Source organism: Furipterus horrens, unplaced genomic scaffold (assembly GCF_987537825.1).
Source record: "Furipterus horrens unplaced genomic scaffold, mFurHor1.1.pri manual_scaffold_1, whole genome shotgun sequence".
NCBI lineage: Eukaryota > Metazoa > Chordata > Mammalia > Chiroptera > Furipteridae > Furipterus > Furipterus horrens.
The window spans coordinates 204,057,945-204,079,903 of record NW_028327171.1 but is presented as its reverse complement, the minus strand read 5'-3'; the positions used below and the strand labels follow the sequence as shown (position 1 = coordinate 204,079,903).

The 21,959-nt window shown below is 36.9% G+C and overlaps 1 protein-coding gene and 1 pseudogene across 1 annotated transcript in view; both read left to right on the top strand.

Annotated features, from left to right (window-relative positions):
* Positions 1-21,959, top strand: part of USP37 (ubiquitin specific peptidase 37) — a 68,378-nt gene that overhangs the window by 26,335 nt on the left and 20,084 nt on the right. The window contains exons 11-18 of the mRNA XM_090283784.1: positions 6,980-7,138; positions 8,178-8,309; positions 8,474-8,597; positions 9,081-9,271; positions 13,475-13,592; positions 14,860-14,939; positions 17,252-17,416; positions 19,343-19,408. Coding sequence (XP_090139910.1) covers positions 6,980-7,138; positions 8,178-8,309; positions 8,474-8,597; positions 9,081-9,271; positions 13,475-13,592; positions 14,860-14,939; positions 17,252-17,416; positions 19,343-19,408 — 1,035 coding nt within the window. The remainder of the gene's footprint in view (positions 1-6,979; positions 7,139-8,177; positions 8,310-8,473; positions 8,598-9,080; positions 9,272-13,474; positions 13,593-14,859; positions 14,940-17,251; positions 17,417-19,342; positions 19,409-21,959) is intronic.
* LOC150022654 (glutathione S-transferase Mu 1 pseudogene) lies at positions 2,108-3,422 on the top strand (annotated as a pseudogene).

The window sequence follows — 21,959 nt, the reverse complement described above, 5'->3', positions numbered from 1 at the left end:
CTACTTTATAACTTCAGTGGTAACTAAATTATTTGAATTTAAGAGAGAGGAAGCTTGGATTATTTTGGTTTCTTAGACTTTTAAAAGAACCTGAGGTATTTAAAAAATACAATGAGTGTATTCATTGCACATAGCAGTGATTGAGGGGAAAATTTTTTTTTAATGCAAAGCTGCACTCAAAGATAGGGTGCAGATTTCAAGATCAGTGAGAAAACTAATATTAAGTAAAGGCTGACTCCATAAGGCACATGAAAAACATAGATAGGAGTCGTATATTTAGGGCTCGTTCTTCAAAAGTAGCATGAAATTGGGAACTGAACATAACCCCAGACCAGAAACTTGGTTTCTTCTGTGAAGCTACTTGAATATATCTAGACCTGCTCTCTGTACTAGCAAATCAAGGCAAAACCATAAATGTGCTGCTTGCCTAATGCTTCCTAAGCAGAGAGCAAATACACAGAAATGGAAATTGCAGTGATTGGTATCTGGTTTGATGTTACCTGCATAGGAGCAAGAATTCTAAACCCCTAAGATAAAGTCCTATGCAGATTAGATGTCCACACTAAGGCAGCTACTAAGCAGGTAAGGCAGGCATGATCATGGAATGCAGCAAAGAAGAGATGGTGAATGTAAATGAAATTAAGAGACATATTGGGTTCCTTGGTCTACCCTCCCATTTCTTAATAGAATTTCAAGGAAAAAAGACTGAGAATAAAAGCAAGGAATTTGTCAAAGAAATAGTATATGAAAATGATGAAAGTTCACATATGGAAAAACCACTTTAACATATGCCAAATAGCAAAACATTTTTTTAAACCTACATTGTAGAATATAATGAGTAATTTGCAAGGCTCTCAGGAGACTGCCACCTAATGGTAAAATAGACTAACATTAGCAACAATGGGGACAGAAGACGTGAAGTAGTAGCATCAAATAATTCTGTACCCAGCTAAATTGTAATTGAAGAATGCAGACAAATAAGTTGTTTTTAGGTAATACAAACAGAATTTGTTCATCAGAAAGAAAAATTAACAAAGGAAGGAGTGGAAGTAAGAAATAGCAGTGAGCCCAGCTGGTGTGGCTCAGTGGATTTAGTGCCGCCAGCCTGTGAACCAAAGGGTCGCAGGTTCAATTCCCAGTCAGGGCACATGCCTGGGTTGTGAGCCAGATTTCCTGTTGGGGGCCTCCAAGAGGCACATTGATATTTCTCTCCCTTTCTTTTGCCCTTCCATTCCCTCTCTAAAAATAAATTTAAAAAAAAGAGATAGTAATGAGCAAAATAATTTTTAAAGCGAAGTTTTTAATCTTAATACTTTCAAATTTGTTTTTTTGTATGTAATAAATGCATATGGTAGAAACTTCAAAAGTTACAGTGTGCATACAATGAAAAGTAAATCTCCCTTTGTTTACTAACTCCTAGTTTTATTTCCTCTTTCCAGAGGCAACTATTTTAATACTCTTCCAGGGTTATTTTATACATCTAAATACATTTTCATAGTTTTTATAAAGTGGGGCTATGGTAATACTAAAAGCAAAAGAATTAATAAAATATTAGACAATAAAAAGGAATACAGCAGTGGGGAAGAATACAGGAAAAGTAAAATATTTTAAGTTTCTTTTCTTGTTTGAGAGGAGGCCACAGTAAGTTAGACATATTAAAAGGTTAAAGATGACTTTTTCTTCGGGCCAAGATGAAATAACTGATTGCCCTCCTTCATGAAACAATTAAGAAACTGAACAAATCATTTGAAACAATGGATCTTTCCCTGGCTGGTGTGACTCAGAGGATTGAGTGCCAGCCTGTGAACCAAAGAGTTGCTGGTTCAATTCCCAGTCAGGGCACATGCCTGGATTGCAGGCCAGGTCCCCAATTGGGCGCTTTGAGAGGCAATTACACACTGATGTTTCTCTCCCTCGCTTTCTCCCTCCCTTCCCCTCTCTCACAAATAAAGTCTTCTAAAAAATAAAATTATCTAAGGACCTAGCTTTTAAAAAAGAAAAAGAAACAATGAATCTTGAAACATTGGAAATGAAGAGTCGGCGGCGGCGGCAGCCGTCCGTCTCGAGAGACGATGGTGTAGCTTCTTAAGAGTCTATCTGCGAAAGCGGGAAAACCAGCACCATGGCCATGACTTTGGGCTACTGGGACATCCGCGGGCTGGCCCACGCCATCCGCCTGCTCCTGGAGTACACGGACTCGAGCTACGAGGAGAAGAAGTACACGATGGGGGACGCTCCCGACTATGACAGAAGCCAGTGGCTGAGTGAAAAATTCAAGCTGGGCCTGGACTTCCCCAACCTGCCCTACTTACTGGACGGGGCTCGCAAGCTCACGCAGAGCAACGCCATCCTGCGCTACCTCGCGCGCAAAAACAACCTGTGTGGGGAGACGGAGGAGGAGGAGATCCGCATGGACATTTTGGAGAATGAGATTATGGACATCCGGATGTACCACATCAGAACGTGCTACAACCCTGACTTTGAGAAACTGAAGCCTGAGTTTTTGAAGCTGCTCCCTGAAAAATTGAAGCTTTTCTCTCAGTTTCTGGGGAAGCGGTCTTGGTTTGCAGGGGACAAGCTGACCTATGTGGATTTCCTGGCTTATGATGTCCTAGACGTGCTGCGTATATTTGAGCCCAAGTGCCTGGATGCGTTCCCAAACCTGAAGGACTTCATGACCCGCTTTGAGGGCCTGAAGAAGATCTCCGCCTACATGAAGTCCAGCCGCTTCCTCCGTACCCCTGTGTACTCCAAGGCTGCCATGTGGGGCAACAAGTAGGCCCATGAGCGCAGGAGATGGAGCAGGGAGCACAGCTGGACGTTCCTGCATTATTAGAACCATCTGCTCTGCTTGTTTTTTCTTAACGCCTTTCCCTTCACTGCCTCATCCTCACCTGATGCCTCATTGGCCCCTTTTCTGCCTCCCAAGCCCTCTTTCATCCAGGCTCTCTACAGCTGCAGCCCCCATTTTTCTGCCGTAATGTTCCCACTCCTCCCACGTGAATCCTCTTGCATTAAAGCCAATGAGACTGACTCCCCTCCCCAACCCCTCCCTGGTCGCTCTGCTTTGAGGAGCCTGACCGGACCGCTGGCCTAGAGCTCAGTTTTCCTCTGTTGTCCACAACGGCGTGTGGGGACGTATGTGTTGGGTGGTGGCAGGGGGAGGGACAGGAGGATTATCTGGTGGGGTCTCTGTCGAAGAGGGGCCTCTGTCCCGCTTTCATGTCAGCAGACCTGGGACACCTCCCGTTAGCTTGTGGAACTTTGTGACAGGGTTCAGAGGGTTCTCAGGGTGGGGGAGGGGGTTGAGCTGTCCGCTGCTGGTGTGGGATCCTGGTGGCCTTCCTCCTGGAAGTCTTCCCTGCTGTTGATACCCCGCCTCTGTACTCCTACAATGTATCTCAATAAAACACCCCACTGTAGTATAAAAAAAAAAAAAAAAAAAAAGAGTCTATCTGCACAGCCGAGAATGGTTGTGCAGTCCGACTCGGGAGTGACACGGTATCTGTCTCCTCCCGTGTTGAATCGACATCTTGCGATGACGCTGGAGTGTCCTCTCCAGTGAAGCTGAAGCTACAGAGCCTAGGCAGGGTGATATGGAGGGTCTGCTGTTGCCCATGCAGCAGACCCAAATGAAGAGTGAAGGACATTGATCCTTGAGACATGGGAAAGAAATGAAATGAGCCTTATGACTGCCCCAGCTTCCTTCCTAGAGAAAGTTCTCAGGCTGCCACACAGAGGGGGAACCAAGCAGAGCCCTCTGCTCTTCCTTGGTTCAGGAAATGGAGCTAGGAGTCCACGGAGACCAAAGCAGCTAGAATTCACAAGGCGCCAGAGGGGAAAGCTGCACTGAAAAAGAATTGCAGAAATCTGTAGAGGGTCTGCCTTGAGTATTCAGTTGAGTGCTGATCAGCTTATGCAGGTGAGAAAAGTAGCCAAGGCCAGGGAAAGAACCAGCCAAAAAGATCTAAGAGAATAATACTAGGGAGTCCACATAAAACCAGGCATAGTTCCTGTTCTGAATAGCACTTTGAATGCTGAGAAAGGTTTTGCCTCATTAGTGAGGAAAACTATACCTAGACCAATTGCTGCTCTGGTCCCACATTAACAAACCTTAAAAGCAAGACTCAGAATATCACACTGTTTCTAGGTAACCTAACCCCATCTCAGAACAATATTCAAAAACGTTTATAGAAGTCTAAAATATCCAGCACCCAGCAAGATAAAATTCACAATGTCTGCCCTTTGAGAAAGCATTACTAGACATACTTATAAGCAGGAAAATAAAAATCATGAGAAAAATTAATAAATATTGACACAGAAATTACACAGATGACAAAATTAGTAGACAAGAATTTTTTAAGTGATTAACCCAAATCAGTAATGATATATATAAATATACTAAATGTTTTAGTTAAAGAGAAAGATAGACTGGATTTTAAAGGAAGAATAATCTGTTTGCTATTGAAAAGAGAAACAACTGCAATAAAAAGATATTGATAGGTTGAGAGCAAAGAAATATTTAGGAGTGCATTCACTGAAAGGAATGAAACTGAGAAAGCTAATGATAACTTACTGGGTAGAGGAACAGCATTGTGTTTGGGAAGAGGCATTTGGGATTTTTGACATTAATGATTGTTATGTAGGTATTTGCTTTATAAAAATTTGTTAAACTCCACATTTCACTCTTTAAAAAATTAATAAACCTTATTTTTTAAACAGTTTTAGGTTCACAGCAAAATTGAGCAGAAAGTGCAGTTTTTATAAACCTGTCACCGCACATATGCAACTTCCTTTTACTATTGATATCCTATACCACACTGGTAAACATTTGATTTTCATACACATTTTTGTATAAGTATTCTACTTCACAAATTTTTAAAGATTTTATTTTTATTTTTAGAGAGGGGGAAAGGAAGGGAGAAATAGAGGGAACGCAACATTGATGTACAAGAGAAACATCGATTGGTTGCCTCTCACACATCCCCAACTGAAGACCTGGCCTACAACCCAGGCATGTGCCCTCACTGAGAATTGAACCGGCAGCCTTTACGTTCACAGGCTGGCACTCAATCCACTGAGCCACACCAGCCAGGGTCACAGTTTTTTTTTTTTTAAACAACAAAACCAAACAGTGGGCTAACAGATTGCCTACCCAGACGATAAGTTGTCCGGAAACCATCAGTTTTCTCTTATAAAAAAGCAAATCATTATTCCTGCTTCACAACATACAAAAAAATGAACACCCAAGCAGATTAAAGACCTAAATACGAGGAAAAACAGGTTTTAAAACTTCTAACAGAAATTACAGGAAAACATTTCTGTGAACTTATGCTACAGAATAATTCTTAAATAAGACACAAAAATTGAAACTATTAAAAATGATAAATTTGACTATGCAAAAACTTGAAACTTACACTAGCTAATAGGTAGTCTAAGGATTAGAATATAGACTATGTAAAAAACTACAAATCTTTTAGAACCCAATATAAAATCCAAGGGCACACAAAAAGCAATTCAGAGAAGAGTAAACAATTACATTATAAAAACATGTTTGACTTCAATAGTGATCAGGAAAGTAAAATAACAATGAGATCATATTTCACTCATTAGGTTGGTAGCAATGTAATGGGAGACCATGTAAGAAATGGAAAACTCACTATTGGTAAATTTTTGGAAAAAAAACACTAGGAAAATTAAAAATACTTCTAACGTTTTCGCTTCTCAGCATGTAAACTGGAGGAAGTTCTCAAGGAGACTGGGTAAAATATTGGTTGTGTCATTTTTCATAATAGTGGAAAAAGTTAACTGTCCAAATGTTTTTAAGATAAGGTAAATTAATGTATGATCTCCATTTAGTGGATAAAACGTCCCTATGATTTGGACGTTGGCACGTTTAGAGATGTCCCAGAGGTTCCTAAGCCTATCCTCATTTTTTTTGAATTTTTTCTTTTTGTTCTGATTGAATGTTTATCTCTTCCTCATGTTCCAAATCATTGGTTTGAATCCTGGCTTCCTTCACTTGTCTGTTGGTTTCTTGGGGACTATTATTTTTTTCACTTAACATAACTTTCATTTCTTCCTGTTTTTACTGTACTCAAGGAGTTCTCTGAGCATCCTGATACTCAGTGTTTTGAACTCTTCATCGGATAGGTTGGCTTTCTCTGTTCCGCTTAGTTCTTTTTCTGGGATTTCGTTCTGTTCTTCCATTTGGGCCATATTTCTTTGTCTCCCCAATTTGGCAGTCTCCCTGTGTTTGTTTCTGTGAATTAGGCAGAGCTGCTTTTACTCCCTGTCTTACTAGTGGGGCCTATGTAGAAAAGGCACCTGTAAATTGTTGGGGGCAGAGCCTTAGGTAATTTCCAGGGTGGGCAACCCACTACATTGCTTTATGGCTATGTGGCAAGGGCTCAGAGAGGGGACAGTGACACTGCCTGGCTTCTGGTGGTTCACCCTCCACTAGCCCCATTTCCAGTCACTTCACCCCTTTCCCGTGTTTGACTGGCGCCCTTCCAGCTGCTGCCCTGGTGGTGAATCTTGGGGTGGGTCTGTTTGCATACATTCTAAGACCGTCCTGGCCCTTAAGTGGGGGAAATCCCAGTTCCTTCTGTTGCCCCAACCTCCACTGGTTTTTACAGCCAGAGGTAATGGGGGTCTATCTTCCTGGTGCTGAAACCCTGGGCTATGCAGTCTGACCTGGGGCTGGGATTGCTTGATCCCAAGGTATCCCTTCCATCCGTTGTGCCTCCACCTTTCCACGCCTTGCCTCTTCTTTGCTCATCTCTGTGGCTGTGCCCCTCCCACCTGTTTAGATGAATGTGTCTTCTTTAAATCTGTAGTTGTCTGACTTTCATACAGCTCAGTTTTCTGACAGTACTGGGTGTTATTAGTTTTGAGATCTGGTTGTAATTCTTTCTGTGGTTGCGCAAGGAGGTGAAGCGTGTACCTATGCCTTCTTCTTGACTATTTTTGTTTTTAGGACTAATGTTTCAAGCCAAACTCCCTCTGCCAAAAGAAGTTTGGGATTTCTTCCTCAGCCAGCTCCCCTTTCTGTTAAAAAACTGAGGTGTAATCAAGATTATACTGGCTGGAACAAACCAAGAGTACCCCTTTCCTCTCACCAACAGCAACTACAGGGGTAGGTAAATTATTTTGTTTTCTTTTTGTAAAATGATTAAAACTGAAGAATGTTTTGAGTAATTTAAAAAATAATGAAAGGAGTCATATTAAGTATAGTTATAAAATACTTGCTCATTTAGTAAAGATTAATCATACCCATAAATAAGTTCATTATCTGGTCCAATTTTTGTACTTTGAATATATGTATGCGGTTAAAATATTCATCACAAAGCAGAAAATGAGTAATTTCCAGTCCCATACACTTCATCCTGCTACTGAGATATTTCAGTACTAAGTTTTATTTATATCCTCCCCAGTCACTTCATTCTTATATTTTTATTCAACACAAAAGTAAGATCATAGTATAATTAATAATAATAGTAGTATCTTACCTAAAGTGTTTGTTATGTGCCAGATAACTGTATGCTAAGGGTTGTTTTTTGTTTTTGTTTTTTTATGTGATGCCTGGCTATGCACAATCTTTATAGATTTCTTCACAGAGTAGTCAGACATCATTTTTTTTTTAAGATTTTATTTTTTTATTTTCAGAGAGAAGGGAAGGGAGGGAGAAAGGGCGAGAAACATCAATGTGAGAAACAAACATCCATTGGTTACCTTTCACACACACCCCAGGGGACTGGACTGGCAACCCAGGCATGCACCCTGACCAGGAATCAAACCTTTTGGTTTGCAGGTTGATGCCCAAGCAACTGAGCCACACTGGCCAGGGCAGGCCCCGGTTCTTTTTAGTGTTCATTTGAAAGTGTATAATTTTTTTTGAGATAAAACTAAATTGTCATAAAACTAAATTGTTAAAATGTTATAATGCAGTGTGGTCGCCAGACCAGCAGCATTACCATCAACTGAGATCCAGTTAGAAATGCATGTTTTTGCACCTTCTTGGTCCAAAATCAGAAACTCTGTAGTTGGGGCCCAGCAATATGTATTTTAATAAGCCTCCAGGTGATTCTGATACATGCTATACTGGAGAACCTCTGCTCTGGTGAACATACTTCCGGAACTACTGTTGTCTTCAAAAGTATTTTTTTCGTTTTCAGCTTCTCCAACTTGGGAAATACCTGCTATATGAATGCTATTTTACAATCCTTGTTTTCACTCCAATCATTTGCAAATGACTTGCTTAAGCAAGGTATCCCATGGAAGAAAATTCCACACAATGCACTTATCAGGTAATTGTTATGTACTTACTGAGTAACCTTTTACCTTATTGATTGCAGAATAATGGAATTTTAGTCACTTAAAATTTTATGTGCCATGTTAACAGTCTTTAAAATATAATGCCTTTGACTGTTTTGTAAAACATGTGTTAAACTGGCCTTTTTTGTTTTACCAGACGCTTTGCACACCTGCTTGTCAAAAAAGATATCTGTAATTCAGAGACCAAAAAAGATTTACTCAAGAAGGTTAAAAATGCCATTTCTGCTACAGCAGAGAGATTCTCTGGTTATATGCAGAATGTGAGTACCAGTTATTTTTAAAAACTTTAGAGATAGGGGAACCTGAAGTGTTTTTAGTGTATTACCTGATTTTTATTTTAAAGTGAGATTTGTTGCGTTTTTTATGTTCATCACTGGTTGAAAAACGTGAGGACTTCTGGTAAGGTTCATTGTGACTCTTCTGTGTATTTTATCGTATTTTAATAATACATATGTGGTCTATCAGTGCGGCATCTTGGGCTATTTTAGCTAGAAAGGCTAAAATTACTTTAAAATAAAAACAAAGTAAGTGATTCAATTATTCATACTATTCTCACTGATAGTAAAGAATATAAAATTCATCATTTGTTCTTACAAAGTTTGTAAATTGTTAAGAGTAAATTTGACCTTTTTAATATAATGTTATTGACTTTCAAGTGCTCAGTTTTATAAATCAATGTTGATATTCTCTTATTGTAGACAGAAAAATGTTTTTATCTGATTAAAGATATTATGCCTTCTTAGGATGCTCATGAATTTCTAAGTCAGTGCTTAGACCAGCTAAAAGAGGATATGGAAAAATTAAATAAAACTTGGAAGACTGAACCTGTTCCTGGAGAAGAAAACTTACCAGATATTTCAACCACTAAAGTATACACTTGCCCTGTTATTACTAACTTGGAGTTTGAGGTTCAGCACTCCATTATCTGTAAAGCGTAAGTAGTCTCCAAGAAACCTCTTTTTCCTTTAATTCTTTATGACAAGTGATTGATACTCTCCTGAAGGTTTTAATTCTTATCTTTCTTCCTATGTCATAGGAAAACATAGATACAAACATCTTTTTTCAATGTCATTATCTTTTATAAAAACGGTTGGTGGGTGAGAACTAAGGAGTATTTACATGTTTTGTCATATGCTTTAGTGGTAGTGGTTAATTTTGATATGCCCTTTTTTTGATGTGTGTGTTTGTGTGTGTGTTTTAATCACTGTGTGGAATATCAAGTTCTTTGGGAATACTTCTTTTTACCCTGAAATGACTCACTCCTATTAGTTGCTTATTTTAACTTCTGTAATGCTCTTATTTATTTATTTTTAGAGAGAGGGAGAGAGAAAGAGGAGGAGAGAAACATTGATTAGTTGCCTCTCACATATGCCCCAACTGGGGACCAAACCTGCAAGCCAGTTATGTGCCCTGACTGAGAATCGAACTGACGAACCTTTGTTTTGAGAGATGATGCCCAACCTGCTGAGCCACACTGGTCAGGTCTCTTCTAGTTATTGATAGTACATCTCCGAATACAATTTTTCAAAGAGAGTGGAATTCTTCACATCCCCCATGTAGTGAGAATTATTTCTGTGGCTTTCATACATGGCTTAATATAGAATTATTCAGTCACTATAGCCTTAACCCTCAACATATTATGTATAGTGTTTTGTTGTATCTCATTACTCTGTGTCACTTAGGAGAAACCTGATTTTCAGGGTAATGTTTTTCTTCCTGAAAATTTTTATTTATTGGAAATTTACAATTTCACTAGTTAATATCTAGGTATAGACACTTTTTGTTAATTTTGCTTTTAATACGATGGAGCTTTTTCATCTGAAGATTTGGGGTTTTCTTTAGTTCAAGGAAATTATTCTCTAAATACTGCTTTTCTTCTATTTGTGCTGGAACTTTTTAAAGAACTATTCAACACCCATATATTGACTCTGTTCTCTGGCTTCCATATTTGTCTGTTTTTCATAGATTGCTCAAAATGGTAGTGTTCACTAAGTTCTCTTTCAGCTATAGCATTCTAGTATTTTTGACTAGAATTTTGAACAGCAATGTGAAATGTGGACACTAGTCCACATTTCTTTTGTGATTTCTTCAGCCTTTTTCCTTCCAGTAAGTTATTTTTTAAAGAAAAAGTGTAGACCTTACAAATATAGCCCATCTTGTAAAAGCTAGAGAGCCCATCAGCAGTTAATATTGGGTTGACCAAAGAGTCTGTTTAGTTTTTTCTATAAAAGACACATTTTTCATTTTTACCGATAACATTTGATTTGGATATTTTGAATATGTCGTTGTCTCCTGCTATTGGCTTCTAATGGGTAGAGGCCAGGGGGGCTGCTAAATATCTCCCAGTGCATAAGATATCCCCACAGCAAAGAATAATTTGGCCAAAAAGTCAGTAGTACCAAGAAACTTTGCAAACCACTTATAACACATTCGATCAGTCACAGCACCTTCTCCATACACTGCACACATCTTTTTTTGTGTTTCAGTTGTTTTTACCTTTCTTAAAATAATAAAGCACAATATGCCAAAAATTTTGCGTATTTTCTTTCATCTTTAGTATTAAAATGGCTGCACAATTTGGTAAGTTTTTTTAAATGCACGCTGATTTGACAGTTGTGACAATATAATCTTAACAAAATTATTTCGAATGACATTAAAGACAGCTAAGCACTACTAGAGCCATTGTACAGAAAAAACTAACTTTTTGACCAGCCCAATAATATGATAAACAGCTCTCCTTCCCTTTCTTGCAGTGTATTTTACAAACAAAATTTGTTCAAGTCAGAGAGAGAAGCAGTTTTTTATTGTTAGTTCATTTAATTGTGGGAGTACCAACCAAATTTCTTTTTTTTTTTTAAATATTAACTTATTTATTTAATTTTTAAAAAAGGTTACTTTTATTTATCTGTTTTTAGAGAGAGGGGAAAGGAGAAAAAGAGGGAGAGAAACATCAATGTGTGGTTGCCTCTCACGTGCCCCAACTGGGGATCTGGCGTGCAACCTAGTCAATGTGCCCTAACTGGGAATCGAACCAGCGACCTTTGGTTCGCAGGCTGTTGCTTAATCCACTAAGCCACAGCAGCCAGGGCTCAAATTTCTTCTGATAGGAAAATTTCAGTTGCCTCTCATCAAAATGCCCATAAGTAGCATAGGAAGAAAGAAGACCACATCAAAGCTCAGGCCGCTGTGGCTCACCTGGTTGGAGTTTTGTCCCGTAACTAAAAGTTCGCAGGTTCTATTCCCAATCAGGGCACATACCTAGGTTGCAGGTTGGTCCCCAGTCTGGCATGTACAGGAGGCAACCAGTCAATGTTTCTCTCTCGTGTCAGTGTTTCTCTCCCTTCTTCTCTTCATTCTCTCTCTATAAAAGCAATGAAAAAATGTCCTTGGGTAAAGATAGAAAGAGAAAGCCCTGGCTGCTGTGGCTCAGAGGACTGAGCACCAGCCTATGAACCAAAGGATTGCCAGTTCGATTCCCAGTCAGGGCACATGCCTGGATTGCGGGCCAGGTCCCCAGTTGGGGGCACACAAGAGGCAACCACACAGTGATCGGTCTCTTCCTCTCTTTCTCCTTCCCTTCCCCTCTCTCTAAAAATAAATAAATTAGAAAAAGGGGGGGGGGGAGACCACATCAAAGTGGTGGCTGCTGTACTGTGCCAAAAGCGTCAGTCAGGCACCCAGTTGTGCAGCACCCGCATGTCGGGTGTGCAGTTGAGGTGTGTGTGCCAGTGCATGAAGAGACATGGCTCATCGGATGTAGCACACCAGGCTGACGTCCTAGGCTGACAGTGGCCCAGGAGTTTGGCAAGTCCAGGAAGCTACAAGGTTCTGTGGGATCACAGCTGCAGTTCTACACTGACTCCTCAAAGGCCTTGCATTAGTTGCTTTATTAGTAATTTTCTTTAAGACAGTTCTTAAAACACAAAATAGTTTCTGGCTGAAGGAAGATTCTGTATACCCTATTCCTCATTGTAATTATCCATGTTTAGCCTGTTTCCCTCCTGCCTGTATATTAGTTTGGCCAGTTTGCCAAAACACTTATTTTTTTTTAATTGACTAGTTTTCAATTATTATATGGCATTTCAATATATTAATAATATATTCTCAAATATGAAGAACTGCAAATTCTTCATTTGAAGAACTTGTAATATCTAAAATTAAAATAGTTAGCCCTGGCTGATGTGGCTCAGTGGATTGAGCACCAGCCTGTGAACCAAAGGGTCACCAGTTCAATTCCCAATCTGGGCACCTGCCTGGGTTGCAGGCCAGGTCCCCATTTGGGGACATGTGAGAGGCAACCACACATTGATGTTTTTCTCCCTCTCTTTCTCTCTCCCTTCCCCTCTCTCTAAAAATAGATAAATCTTTTTTCTTTTTTGAAGTACTTAATACTCCTTATAAAACCTTCTGCAGTCTTCCGTATCTCAGTAATGACTGTTCCAAAAATGTGGTGTATTTCTTAACTTCTTTCTCTTGCACATCTACATATAATGTTAGCAAATCATTTCAACTCTTCACAATACATCTAGAGTCTGACCCCTTTTTACCACCTCCACTGCCACTACTTTGGACTACGCTACTATCATCTCTTGCCTGGATTGTTACAGTTCTTTCTAAACTGGTCTCTGTGTTTCTGTCCTTGTTTCTCTGTGGTCTAGTTTAAACACAAAGTGATCCATTTAAATTGGAAATTAGTTTATGTCAGCGTTCTGTAACCCTTAAAATAAACGCTGAAATCCTTACTAAGATGTACAGAACTCTTCATGATCTGTCTTTGAGAATCCCTTTCCCCTAGGTAACTCTGACGTCATCTCCTACCACTCTTCCCTTTGCTCATTCTGTTCTAACCAAGCTAGCTTCCTCCCTTTTTTGAAAAATGCAAGGATCCTGGTAACTTGGGGCCTTTTCCCATTTTAAGAAAGTACTCAAATACTTGCAGTTGAGGTTTTACTGTGTTGATTTAATAAGAGTTAAAGTGAGCATGTCTTAAATGTTGTATATTTCTTATGCCTAGTCATAGTCTGTCAGTACTTGATAAGTTCTGTGGGGGAGCAGTGTTTCTGAAATATATTTGTATTTATTTTGTATTGCAATTGGGCTTCTGAATGCTTAGATTTGTCTTCTTTTATTCTTACAGATGTGGAGAGATTATTCCCAAAAGAGAACAATTTAATGACCTCTCCATCGACCTTCCTCGAAGGAAAAAGCCTCTTCCTCCGCGATCAATTCAAGATTCTCTTGATCTTTTCTTTAGGGTAAGTAATATCTTTTGGTATTTTCACATAACTGAATTTTACATATCATAGACAATTGTATTAAAAGTTGGTTTCTTTAAGGTAGAGTTTAGACAAAATTACTTTCAGGGAAAACAAATGAGATATTTATAAATGATACTTATTTTTAAAAGTTTGATAAATCTAATTCTTAACTCATTGAAGAAGAACATTGATTGCTTAAGTAGATTGTACATTTGACTCCACAGCAAGTGTTTTAGACAACCTTAGAAACAGCTATTTGTAAGTGTTAATTTGAAGCATAAGAAGTAATGTGCTAAAATTCGGTAAGGTGGGTTAAAATTGGAGCCACTATATAAGTGAGTGTACTAAGAGCTGAGCAATAAAAAATACTCTTTGCTTTCCTTAGGTTGTATTTACCCTGTTAGAAACAGCAAAGAAAGAGTCATGTTTATCTGAAGCTGTAAATAAATATTTGTGTCTGTGATATACTGTTATAGATATTCTGGCACCTGTTGTGTAGCAGTTTTTATAATTAATAGAAATTTGCCAAGATTACCCTTTGTCTTTATAATAGTGATTCTTATTTTGTTGTAGCAAATGAGCAGAATTGTCTTCCTAAGGTTAAAAAAATGTTTCTGTTCTTTAAATGATGAACATTTAGCTCCACCCCAAAATAAATTCTCTGCTTTTCTTTCTGTTTTAATTATTCCTTACTATTGTTATTACCATAGAATATGAAACTTTTCCTATGTATCTTTACCCCCATTTTTTAAGGATTTCTTATTTCAATTTTCTCTGAGTAATGATATCCACCCCAAACTTTGGTTCTTTTAGAGCAGTTGTTCTTAGTGGGCTGTTACCAGAAGATTGAGTTCCATTATAAGAAAAGGGTAGAGTTACACCTAACAGACTAGGAACTCTGCCTAACCTGAAGGTGATCTTATCGCTGCTATGGCCAAATGTTAAGTCTAGATATACTCTTGGCAGTGGTTCTGTGTATTCATGGGGACAAGTTTGAGAAGCCGCTGCTGTACAATCTAGTTACTGTCATAAATTGAGATGTTTCCTTGGTAAAAAAGGATATCAGAAATTCTCAAATAGGTTATGATATTATAATTATTTTGAAGATTAGGTCATAATTTACTAAGGTTTGTAACTAGACACGATTAAACTGGTCGGAATTGTCATGCCACTGAAGTAGTAGGACTAGAGAAGATTAGTAGCATTTAATGGGATAATGCTGATTCAACTTCATACTTTATTTTTCCCTCTTGTCTTTTTACAGACAGAAGAACTTGAGTATACCTGTGAGAAGTGTAATGGGAAGTGTGCTCTTGTCAAGCACAAATTTAACAGGCTGCCCAGGTAAAATTAATTGTTCTTTAATTTTTCTTCTTTAAAGCACTTACAAATGTTACTGAATAAGTGAGGTTTACCAGAATGGATTGGTAAAGAAAGTCAGCAAAGCTGAAATATGAAGAGGGTAGAGGATGCAAATCTGGAATACAGAAGAAAGGAGGAGGATTTGGAATGTTGAAGGAACTTCAGAGTCCCAAGTGATGGCAACAAGAGGACGTGGCTGGTGAGACTCTGGAATAATGATAGGGAATAGCTAGCAGATTTTTAATTCAGTGCTATATAACATTCAGTTATAATTTGTTGTCCTGTGTCGTACTGTAGCCCCTCCCTCTCTTATCCCAAACTTGGTAAAAATCTGCTACAGACATATACATGTATGCATGAAAATAAAACAGGAAAAGTAATTTTCTACAATTTGTGCATTCCTTTATTCAGAGGATCTTATATGTTGGTATGCTTTCTGTAATAAGAATTCTGAATTAGGAATGGTATTAACATTATATTAGTTTTCTATAAACAAATGTAAAACTATACTAGTTAGAAAAATTATTATGTGATTTATAGGACAGCTTTTAGTTCTTTCCAATAATAGATCTCAACCACAAATAAGGTTATTATTAACATTAAGTATTTATATGGCACTTTGCCTGCAGAGTGCTTTCTTTCATTAACTTCAATTTTTCTAAGAATAAGTGTGGAGTTTCTGGCACCTAACTTCTAGAGAGTAGTTCTTTTACTGTCCATAATTCGTTCCTTTCTAGAAAGTGAATTTTTTTTTTAAAGAAATAACTGTCTAAACCATAACACTATTTATTATGTGACCATAGTCTATATTTCTTACCTAGGAGACTTATTCTTTGCCACTTGTGAGTGTTTTGAGATAGGAGGGTGAGGGAATAAATATTAAGACAAAGGATTATTACCAGCTATCATTAATGAAGGAAATCAGTGTACAATTAAAAATACTTTTTTGAACTGGCAAGCTGAATGTCTGTTCCCTTTTCAGTTGTCTCACTATTTGGTCTTGCAAGTGGAAAAAAAATACTGAGGGGAATTTTCCTCCTTGGTTTTTTTCTGGTAGGTCATCTATGTTAAAGGTTAATTTATTCCAAAGTTACATAAAATAGAAGACTTTGTATCATAAATCCTAATTTTGGACTTGCTTTGTTTTTGTTCATTTCACTGTTAAAGCCATTCTGTTATTCTTGAAGGGTCTGGCATCTTGAATCTGTTCTTTCCTAGTCCACCTCACCTTTACAAATCAGTAATTTGAAATATAACATCTGTCTCTTTCATGTTACCTTTTATTTTGGTATGATTATTTGAAAATTTAGTCAAAATATTTGACATTGATATTAGCTTTAGTCTCCACATCAGTTGTATCCTTGTGTTATCTCAAGTTGTAAATTTAAAGGTTAAGAATTCTAGCATACTTTTTAAAAGAAAAATACAGTCAATAACTTCAACTTACAAATGAGTTTGTGGCTTGTGTGATTAAGGTATATATATAGGGTAAGAAAAGAAATAGTTTGCCGTAAGTCAGAAATTATTTTTGCCTAGAATTGAGATTCATTCCCATAAGAATTCTGAAATTCAGTTATTAAAGTGTTCTTGTGCACTGTGAAGTATATCTAGTCCATCAGGCCAAGATTATGTTCTGTATTAGAGATGAAAAGGTTGACACTATAGTAACTAAAAAGAAGTGTTTTTGTAGAGCTAAAAGCCTTTTCAGACCCACAAACCAGACGTGCCATAAAATTTTATAGAATTTCTAAGTGGAAAAAATTTTTCTATTTCTCTCTTAGCTTTCTTTAGAGAAAATGCTACTGAAAGAAGAATACTTCTTACCAAAAACCATCTTGAAAGAAATAAATGTTACCATCAAACATAGCGCTGTTTTAACACTTTAATTAAAATTATCAGTGGTTTTATAACACTTATTTTTTTAAAACTATATAACATTGAAGTAAATAATTTAAGAATTCAACCCAATATCAATATTAGTATTTAAAACTTTAGTGTTCTTGTGTGATGTGTTGGGGGGGTGTTTATTTTTCTTATTTATTTTTTGGGGTGTGTTTTGTTTCTCTAGGAACATGGTATTTTCCCTAAGTCCACCTAATGCCAGTGTTTTGTTTTTATTTTTATTCTTAGTACCCAGTACAATGCCTAGCACATGGCAGGCATTTAGTAGGTGTTCTTTGGCCAAATCCTTAGTTTGGTCAAATGTATTGTTTCAATCGAGAGCTATCTAATATGATTAGTTGCTGTGATCAAACTATGTACAAACTAGTAATATCATCATCTCCTGTTTTTAGGATTCTTATTCTTCATTTAAAGCGATACAGCTTCAATATCACTCTCTCACTTAACAACAAGATTGGTCAGCAAGTCATCATTCCAAGATACCTGACTCTGTCATCTCATTGCACTGAAAATACAAAACCACCCTTCCCCCTTGGTTGGAGTGCATATATGGCAATGTAAGTCCTTGAGAGAGAATTCCTTTGCCTTTGCTTTTAAAGTAGAAAGGCTTTAGTAATCTGATCAAAAGAATGACTGAACTAGATAGATAACAAAACTCCCGGGTAGAATCAGACCAAGAAGAAAATTTTAATTTGCCTTTATTTTTGAATTTTTGTGTTTAATTACTGTCTTACTGAAATAATTATAGTAATAAATTGAAGTAATAAAACGCTTAAATAAAATTCCTCCAAGTACATTAGTTGCTTTTCATTATAAGTCACCTTTTTAGGTAATGCTCTTAATGCTTTTAGCTTACTAGAAGACAGTTTGATACGTTTTGGGAATATGAACTTAATTTGCATGCTCATAAGAGTCTCCTGAACACTAAAATACTGATTCCTGTGTTCTTTCCCTAGAAATTCTGTTTTCATTAGATCTAAGATAGGACTTGGGAATCAATTTTTTTTACATTTTATTTATTTATTTTTAGAGAGACAGGCAAGGAGGAAGAAAAAAGAGGGAGAGAAACACTGATGTGTGGTTGACTCTCTCACGCCCCCAACTAGGGACCTGGCTCACAACCCAGGCATTTGCCCCGACTGGGACTCAAACTGGTGACCCTTTGGGGCAGTGCTCAATCCACTGAGCCACACCAGCCAGGGCTGGGAATCAGTATTTCTAACAATTGCCTTTACCGACTCTTTGGGATATTCAAATTTGGGAAATTGTGTATTAAATGTTATGCCAGGGTCCAAAAAATAGATTATGTCTTCATAAATGTATTATTACCAGTTGAAGTATGGAACTTTAGTGGCTCCTAGAAATTTTTACATGAGAAAAGAAGTAACCTTTAATTTTTATTTCATTTCATCGTGTATTCTGGGAAAACTTTAGGACTCCTCTGAACTTTCTTCTACATACTTGCATTACTTTGGAACCATATGTCGTAGTTCTTTTTTATACCTGAATTCTAGTTTGGTAGAGTCATAAAAGTTTAGAACGTTAGGGCTGAAAAGGGTTTTAGAGATTTTGTCTAAATTCTTAATTTTATAGAGATTCAGGAAGGCGAAGTAATTTTTTTTAAATCATATGGTTAGTAACTGGAAGAGTCAGGTTTCCTGGCTAAAGTGGAATAATAGACATTTCAGAAAGTGAATGAACATTTTCTAATGTGAATTGATGCAGTTTTGTAAAAATATATTTCTCTTGGGATAATAGATGAAATATATACAACATTGTATGAATTTATACTAAAGGCCTTAATGAACCTACTAATAATAAAGACGTGTTGACTTAGTGTTTCTGGATTTTTGTTTTATGGCTTTTCTTTGGAATATATGTGGTTTGGGGTTTTTTGGTTTTTTTTTTAATGTTTTCTTGATGAAACTACCCTCTGCTGGTAGAGTTATTACTCTTTCTGGCAATAGTACTATATCAAATCATCAGTGTAGGCTCTTTATAAATAATGACAGCCCTGAAACCAGGCTACCTGACTCTACAATTTAATAGCTTTAAGACTTTGGACAAATTCCTTGGCCTATTTGTAGGGAAAAAATAAGGTGGTTGTGAACTTAAATGACGTGAAATGCATACATTCTTACTATAGTGCATGATATCTAGTAAGTCCTCAAAAAATGAGAGCTATTATTATTTTATTGTTTAAAAGTAAAGTACTGAGATAAGGTAATTTTTCCCAAGTTGTTCTTTTTGTATGAGTTACCTTTGGCTTTGTTTCCAGTGCTATTTATTTAGGTCATTGGATCAAGGAGAGGCCAGAGATAGTATTTTGTTTTCTCTTTTGGTCTCTTTTGCTAGTAAAAGTAGTATAATCATTTGTTTTTTTAAAGGATTATATAAGTCTCTATAGTACAGAATAATTCATTTTATAAGTTATATATTTTAATGTAATTTTGTATATCATATATTTTCTAATTTTCTGATAGTTCTAGACCATTGAAAGCCTCTCAGATGGTGAATTCCTGCATCACCAGCCCTTCTACACCTTTAAAGTGAGTTATATTTCTTATGTACCCCCTATTTTTTTTTTTTTTTTTAAGGATTTGGCTTACCCTAATTTCCAAGATTATGCCCTCCCCTTTTCTTTATTGTTTCTCTTTTTGCATGGTAACTGCTCTGTATTACTATACTTTGGAATTTTCCTGAATTTTCTTTAAATTAGAATCTAGGATATAACAAGATTTTAACAATGAAATAATTTCAGATGGTCCTCTCAAAGTTTTGTTCTAAAACATCCTAAATCATCTGTTAATAATGTATTATTTTAATCCTACATCTCTAGAAATTGACTGATCACGAGGAATTTTAAGGATTGAAGAGTATAAAGCACCGTTCCTTAAAGATACGCATAGAGTTCCCCAAATACCTTTTACTTGTTTCTAGCTGGCCTGGGACTTCTTGTCTTAGACGGTGAATTAGAGCTGCTCTGAAAGGAAACAAAAACAAGCACACTCTGGAATGTAGCTGCTCTACACATGCTTTGTTTGTTTGTTTGTTTGTTTAAGACCAAAAGTTTGTCCAAGAAGGGAAGCAAATACAGTTTTTAAATATACCTCCTCTAGGATTAAACTAGAACCAGTTTCTGATTAGACACTGCTAAATGACTTGCTTGTCATTGGTCTTTAAAATTAGTTTTTCTAAAAATTTGTTGTCCCAAAGTACGTATAGAAGGGACACTTCTGTTGTTTAAGGGCTTTGTGGGGGGGCTTATATTACCATAAAATGACATTTGGGAATTGCTATTTTCTTTTCCTCCTGTTAATTATTTTTCAGTGCAATTAAAACCAGATGACTAACATGACTAGAAATCTGAAATGGTACCGATATGAATACTCTTTCCCGTTCTCAAGATACAAATGAGCAAATACCACTTGGCTGCTTAGAAAGTGAGCAAGTGATGCATTTACAGGATGAATATTTTTCATTACTACAGGCAAGCTGCCTTCTGTGAATATAGTAACTATTAATGGAATGCACTCTTTATGTACCAGATCACTGTAGTTTCAAGAAAGAGATGGTTTCATTGAACATCATGATATTTGGCATGGTCATCTGTTCTCCAGGGTCTATTGGTATGAGAATTTGAGAGTTGGTCAATAAAGGATAATTAGGCCCTAGAAGACCTGTCATGCCGATCAAACTTAAAAGAGGCTGAGCTATGAACCAGAATACCATTGGTTCTTCTACAGTGTCCTTTGTCACATTTGACCCTGGTGTTATGGGTAGCCAGGTGTCAACTCATTCAGCAAAGTATTGACCTGGATAAACAAACTGATATGTTCAGTTTTGCTTGGTGAGCATGAATCAGAAATGAGAAATGAAGATGGCTAATTGGCTGTTTCTAAGTTATACTAAAACCCTTTTGAAGACATAACAGGAGGCTATTCAAGTGTTCAGGCTGGAGTGCAGTGATATCCTGGCTGCTCTCAGCCACAGACTATGTTTGGGCTTATCACTGACCACTTGCCTCTTTTCTTTGATCTACATTGCTATGCAATTCTTCTGGTTTCCATTGTGGCCACTTATTTCTTGGTGCCATCATTCTATATGTTTATTTACAGTTTTCACATTTAGATTAATTGCATTTTTCCAATTTCCATTTTACTTTTTTTTTTTTTAGTATAGCATATGAATTTATGTTAACCTCTATCAAAGAAAGCTTGTGCTCTTTGACCTTTACCACTTTTTCCTTTAATTTATTTTCAGCTCACTTGGAAGCCAACACAGTAACACCTTACTTATCTAGTATCATTGAAGAACATTTGCTATTTCACATAAATGAATTTTTATATAAGCGAAGCTTACTTTTTTAAGAATTAATTTTGAAAAAGATTTAACCATTTTAGGTGGTTATAAACTCTATGACATTATAGAATTTCTTATGTTCTAAGTAAAATATACTAAATATATTCTAATGACTTGGAATCAACATTACGAGTATCAGTTATTGCACTGTTTTAACATGATAATGCCCTCCGATGGCATCATCTTACAAGATGGTTTACCTTTACATTAATGACTTCCAGTTCTTTATTGCCCTACTTGTGGTTATTCTCTCATTTCTTAGCTCTCATTTCTTGATGAACTTGCTACATTATTTCCTGGGAAAGAAAGGTCCCCATCTAAAGAGTAAAGTGCATGGGCTTTGAAACTGCTGCCTTCCTCCGATACCTTTTTTCTTATTTTTGAATCCCTGTGTTCCGGAAGGTAGAGGTTGCCAGAAGTCTGACCTACATATAAGTGGATAAGTGGAATGTTACTGTCAACTTTTAAAGTACATGGATCATAATTTAAAAGATCAAAAATTAGTTCTCATACTCTACTGTCAACAACATTTATTCATTGCTATGTCTGCATGCTTTATAAAGATACAGTATTAACAAATTTCTTTGGGGCTGATCATTAAAAGAAAAAAGGCACAAAGTGATTGGTTTACTGATATATGTAATAGTGTAATTTTCAAAGCATGAGTCCTTTGATGTGGGGCAAAGGTAATTCTTAAATATACCTTTTTATACATCTTTTTCTATTATATTATTTTCC